The following is a 6,059-nucleotide window of genomic DNA, read 5'->3' as shown; positions in this document are numbered from 1 at the left end:
AGGGAAGACTTTGGAGGGTAACATTCCGCTGCCAACATGGAAGGGCATCGGTGCATGCCCCACAGAGACCCAGCCCTTCCTTGTGCCGGGCTTTCCTGGCCAGTTAGCCGCCACAAGCTCCGAACCCAAGCCACGAACTCGAGCTACATTCAGGACTGGGAACTATCTAGCAGCTGCAGAACATTTGTGTGTGTATGTGTACAAGTATTAGGTATTAGCTAGTGGTTATAGATCAAATTGTTACCATAAAAAACGTGGCATCTTTGCCTTGTCTCCTAAAACGATCCTGTGTAGTTTTGTCTGCATAACAAAGCCCGGCCTCGCTATGGAGCTCGTAGCCTTTCTAGGACACCCTTTGTGCTGAAAACATTTTCATAGGAACCTTTCCTGGGCCCAAAGCCGGTTTCCCTTTCTTGTAGGCCCTACGTCAACGTTCACCCTGGAGGAGATGGAGGGCCTGCTGCTGCTGGCCCTCTCCATCCTGACCGGTGAGTGGTGCTGGTTGCGCTCGGGCTGGGGCTGGGATGCAGTAACGGGGATGAACAGAGAGCCGGGAATGTGGGAGACTCTGCCATGGCGACAGCTCCACCTGCCAATGCTTGAAATCCAGCAGGGGGCATCTGGAACATCTGCGTTTCAGTTGCAACCTCTAGGGGGCGCTGTGCTGCAGGGAGCGGGGTGGGGACTCTCCCCTGGCAGTCAGGGCTGGCCCTGATGCCCCAGGACAGGACTAGGGGGCACTGTGCTGCAGGGACTGGGGTGGGGGCTCTCCTCTGGCAGTCAGGGCTGGCCCCGATGCCCCAGGGCAGGACTAGGGGGCACTGTGCTGCAGGGAGTGGGGTGGGGGCTCTCCCCTGGCAGTCAGGGCTGGCCCCGATGCCCCAGGGCAGGACTAGGGGGCACTGCGCTGCAGGCTGTAACAACAAACTCCTTCTCCCATTACCTTGTTAAACCAGTAACACCCAGGAAAACTGAGTCCCACCCCCTCTGCATGCAAACCATTGGAAAAACAAGGAAAAAACAAGAAAATCCCCCACTTCGTCACAAGGGGGCAGGGCTCTTCCCTGGCAGTCAGGGCTGGCCCGTGGCCCCAATGCCCCAGGGTAGCACGAGGGGGCTTTGTGCTGCGGATAGCAGAGTGATGCTTCTCCAGGTGCAGGCTGCCAGGACTGGGGGGTGACCCTGCCCGTGGACCCCCTGGCTGGATGGAGCGGCTCATGTGTGACAATCCCTTGCTCCTACACCTACCCCGAGGGGCAGCTCGTCAGGGCCATGACCTGGAGCCAGAACAAGGAGAGAATTGTGCGGCTCACTGCAGCAGCAGGGCAGGGCTATGGCAAGGCCGAGCGCGTCCAGTTCCTGGGCGACCTGCAGCACAACTGCACCTTGCGCCTCAACCCGCTGGCGCTCGGAGACGGGGGCGCCTACTCCTTTGAGTTCCAGACCCAGAGCCAAACCTGGAGAAGCCCCCGAGCCCTGTGCCTCACGGTGTCAGGTAATCCCCAGCTCCTCTTCCAGAAACATTTCCCCAGCAACCCAGCCCGGCCCCGTGCAGTGTTGTGTGCGGCTGCTCCCCAGCTGCCCTGCCCCAGAGGTGGCTGCACCCCAACACCCATCGAACCATCCCCAAGGACGGTTGCTGTACACTGCTCTTAACATTTCACTCAAAATCAGATGACCACATTCTGCAGAGCTGTGAAGAAACAGTGGAATCTGGTGGTTAGAGGAAGCCTAAACTGGAGTCAGGACTCCTGGGTTCTCTCCCAGCTCTGGGAGGGGAGTGGGATCTAGTGGTCACAGCAGGGGGGGCTGGGAGCCAGAACTCCTGGGTTCACTCCCAGCTCTGGGAGGGGAGCCTGGTACAGGTCACACCCCAACCTGGGCTTGAGGATGCTCTCAAAGAAGGGGTAGTGGGTGGTGATTGGAGGTGGCTGGGCCCATGGCCGTGCCCCCAGCAGTGACTGGCTCCTCCATCACCCACCCTGCACAGAACATCCCTGCAGGGTCAATTATGGCATCACCAGGACTGGGGGAGCCTCTTCTGGCCTGTATTGGTACGACAGAGCTGGCGCACGGATCCTGGAGGAAACTGCAGCTGGCCAACGCGAGAGCAGGCTGAGCATGCACATCGTCTGGCAGCACCGGGGGGCAGCGCTGGAGTGCCGGGTGTGGGGCTACCAGAACAGGTGCCTCCCCAAAGGGTCCCAGCCCCCAGCCACAGGTGAGTTGCATATGGGGCCTTTCCCCTCTCGGGGGTGCCGGCTCCCATCAAGCCCCAGGGTAGGAACTGGCTGGCTGGGGGGCAGGGAATGGGGCACGGGGCCTTTCCCCTTGTAACAATGCTACCTCTGGTGGGACACAACTGAGAGTATCAATTCAGGACAAATTATTTAGAGGAGGGCAGTTGCAGCCCAAGGCTGGGTTTCCTTCACTACTAAGGCACACCAAACCAGCCAGACAGAGAGGACTTCAGTTTTACCCCACTGGCTAAGCAGAAGTCACACAAGCAATTCCCTCAGACACTCCAGCTTCCCAGTATCACCACTAGCGCCACTCACTATGGGGATGAATGGTTATGAAAACCAATTCCCTAGTAAAAGAGAAAAGGTTCCCAAAGGACCAAGCCCCAGACCCAGGTCAATATACAAGTTAGAGCTTACCCACAAATCACGCTGTTGCCAATCCTGTGGAATCTAAAATCTAAAGGTTTATTCATAAAAAGAAAGAAATATAGATGTGAGCTAAAATTGGTTAAATGGAATCAATTACATACAGTAATGGCAAAGCTCTTAGTTTAGGCTTGTAGCAGTGATGGAATAAGCTACAGGTTCATATCAAGTCTCTGGAGAACATCCACAGCTGGAATGGGTCATTCAGTCTTTCGTTCAGAGCTTCAGTTTGTAGCAAAGTTCCTCCAGAAGTCCGAAGCAGGATTGAAGACAAAATGAAGCGGTTTCCAGGGCCTTTTATATTCTCTGCCATGTGGAAGGACTCCACTTTGTTCTTACTGTGGAAAATCACAGCAGCAAGACGGAGTGTGGAGTCACACGGACAAGTCACATGTCCATCCATGATTCAGTTTGCAGGCGGCAGCCATTGCTCACATGCTACCTTGAATGTCCCAGGAAGACTCCTCATATGTGGATTGGAGTCTCCCAAGGTCCATTGTCAGTTAAGTGTTTCTTGATTGGGCACTTAATCTGCAAATTCCTTTCTCAAGAAGCTGACCAAATGCTTCACTAATGCTTCTTAGAATCAAGCACATTGAGCTACAAGTACATAAGCCAATATTCATAATTTCAACGACAAAAATGATACACACATACAGACAACATAATCGTAACCAGCAAATTATAACCTTTTTGTAGACATCTCACTTGATCTCCTTTGTACAAGATTTGGTGCCCTATAGGACCTTGGTTGCAACAATGATCTATACGGTTACAGTTCATGTCAATAACATCACACCCCTTTAGCAGGCACGGGCTCTAATCCGATCCTAAGGCAGGGGTCTGGCTGGCACAGGGGGTGGAGAAAGGGACACAGGGCCTTTCCCCTCTAGCGGGCTCCAACTCCCATCTGGCCCCAGGGTGAGGGACTGGCTGGCTCAGGGGGGCAGGGAATGGGGCACGGGGCCTTCCCCTCAAGGGTGCTGCTTCTGACCCATCTCCAATGGCCTTTTAAGGTCCTGGTGGACGCAGATAGCCCGGGCCTGATCAAGGAGGGTGACTCATTCACGCTGAGCTGTGTGGGGGACAGCAGGTCTGGACCAGTTCTACTTCTGGGTTCACAACTATGAGGACCTGCCCAGGGGCCCCTCTCTGCAGTTCGAGCAGGGGACAACCTTGTCTTATGGGGGCAATTACACCTGCACAGAGTGGGTCTCTGGCACCAGGCTCGGCTACCTGGCCATATCCCCCACCACCTATGTGGCCATCCTTGGTGAGTAGCAAGTGCCAGGGCAGGGCCACAGCTCTAAGGGTGGGGGTCAAGAAACACAGATGGGAAGGGCCCTTCTGTCACTGACATTCCAACTGGGGGCAGGGCCACAGCCCTGGGGGTGGGACCAAAGAGCACAGGTGGGAGGGGACCTTCTCTCACCTACATTCCAATTGTGGGTGGGGCCACAGCCATGGGGGCAGAGCAGGAAAGCACATATTGGGGGGCCATTCCATCACTGACATTCCAGTTGGGGGCAGTGCCATAGCCAAGGGGGTGGAACCAGGTTCACAAATGGGAGAGGGCAGGGGCCCTCCTTACATCATCACTTGAATATGGGAGTGGGGCTAGAGCATTAGGGACAGAGCCATGGAGCCCCTCCGCCCCATGCCATGCTGTGCCTAAGCCCCCAGCTGCTGTTCCACGTGGGCGCCGTTAGCTAATATCTGGTTCTGCTTCCTCCGCAGGCCCCTCCCCCCATGGTGCATGTGGTGGCCACCTCAGGCCCTTATCACAGCACGGGGGAACCCCTGTCCCTGATGTGCTGGCTGGACACCAGCGCCTATGGTGGAGTGAAAGGTACAAAGATGGCGAGCAGCTGGGGTGGGCACAGCCAGAGCTGGCTTTCCTGCATGTCTAGGTGGCTGATGGGGAAGAGTACCAGTGTGAGGTGCACAACACCCTAGGGAAATCCACCTCCCTGCCATTCATTATCACTGTTATCTGTAAGTACTGGGCGCATTTGACTCCACATTATGCATTACATAGCCAGGGAATGGCTTAGAGCCCCCCATGCACCCTCACCCCATGCCACCCCAGCACCGTCCTTCTCCAAGGCCAACCACAATAAACAAGCTCCCAGCTCGTGCTCCAGCTGGGTCCACTTTGTTGACCAGGCTCCAGTATCCCTGTCCAGCGCACAGAGCCATCTAGCTGCTGAATGACATTGCAAATCAGCCTGTCATCAGGCCAAAAAACACCCATTCAAATAATGTAGAGTTGTTTGAAATTTAATATTTTTTAATCATCGGGAAAAACATGTCTGGTTTGCCACCCTCAAAATTAGCTCTTTGCCAGACTTTTCATTAATTTTTTCATCCCAGCTTTTACCTACAATGTTTTTGAAGGGGCAACTCATGGGCGGCGGGTGAATGAGCCACTGGGGGAGGCTAGCCTCTTGCCCCTCCCTCTCTGAGGTCCCGCCCCTCCCCTTCTGCCCCCCACCTTCTTCTGCCCTTTCCCCCCAAGAGTCCAGAGCCCTGGTGTGTGTGTATGTGTGTGTGTGTGTGTGTGTCCTCTGCCCCCTGCTGGAGGAGCTGAGCCCTGCTCTGTGTGTGTGTGTGTGTGTGTGTGTCCCTGCCTGTCCCCCCGCAGCCACTGTCCCCCCGCCCTGAGTGCTCCCAGTCCCAGAGCACTCCCAACCCCAGCACCGGGCGGCATGGCGTGGCCCCAGCCTCAGCACCCCCAGCCCTGGCCCTCACAAGCACCGACCCCAGCCTGCCTGCCCCAGCCTCTCAGCCACGAAAGAGTGTGAAGGGAACTGGGGGCGGAGCATGGGTGGGGCCACGCCTGACTGTGTGGGGAGGTACAGCCTTTCCTTTCCTTTGACACCTGTTGCCCATGGGGCAATTGTTGAAAATTATAATCAATTAAAATTAAAGTTAAATAATCTTTTAAACAGAAAATGGTGTGTGGGGGAATGGTAAACAAAATTGTTTAGGTTTTTGGGAAACAGACAATTATGATGACTGAACAGAACCATACTTGATCAAAATGCAGATAAAACAATGGATGAAAATTTGGAGGAAATGTTTGCTCAAAGTCAGATTCAATTTTTGGCGAAAGGGTAGATTCAAAGTTTAGCAAAATTTCAAATGCCAAATTCCTAAAACTTTTTTTGGGAAAAAGGGGGAAACTTTTTTGGGGAGAAATGTGATCATTTACATTTTTTCTTCCATTGGCCTGTGCAGCTGCCAGCACAAGGGGGCTCTGGTTTCACTTGGGGCAGTCTGTGATCTCAGCAGGGACAGGGCCTGTCTCTGTCTCTGTGTCCATGCAGTGCTCAGCACAATGGGGCCCTGATCTCAGCTGGGGCAGGGCCTGTCTCTCGCTGTGTGTCT

The 6,059-nt window shown here is 54.8% G+C and overlaps 1 protein-coding gene across 1 annotated transcript; it reads left to right on the top strand.

Moving 5' to 3' along the window:
• The first annotated feature begins 448 nt into the window (after positions 1-448).
• Positions 449-3,799, top strand: LOC141977500 (B-cell receptor CD22-like). Its single transcript, XM_074939018.1, has 4 exons — positions 449-488; positions 1,154-1,495; positions 1,991-2,280; positions 3,686-3,799. Exons 1-4 carry the CDS (start codon positions 449-451, stop codon positions 3,797-3,799), a joined length of 786 nt encoding a protein of 261 aa, XP_074795119.1.
• The last annotated feature ends 2,260 nt before the right edge of the window (positions 3,800-6,059 follow it).

This window comes from Natator depressus, chromosome 24, assembly GCF_965152275.1.
Source record: "Natator depressus isolate rNatDep1 chromosome 24, rNatDep2.hap1, whole genome shotgun sequence".
NCBI lineage: Eukaryota > Metazoa > Chordata > Testudines > Cheloniidae > Natator > Natator depressus.
This window is presented reverse-complemented; position numbering and strand designations above follow the sequence as displayed.

What these genes read in the sequence shown, in the direction of transcription:
- LOC141977500 (XM_074939018.1), top strand. Translation starts at nt 449, where the DNA reads ATGGAGGGCCTGCTGCTGCTGGCCCTCTCCATCCTGACCG. An exon ending in GGCCCTCTCCATCCTGACCG is followed by an intron (nt 489 to 1,153) that starts GTGAGTGGTGCT and finishes ATGCTTCTCCAG; the next exon opens with GTGCAGGCTGCCAGGACTGG. An exon ending in CCTGTGCCTCACGGTGTCAG is followed by an intron (nt 1,496 to 1,990) that starts GTAATCCCCAGC and finishes CACCCTGCACAG; the next exon opens with AACATCCCTGCAGGGTCAAT.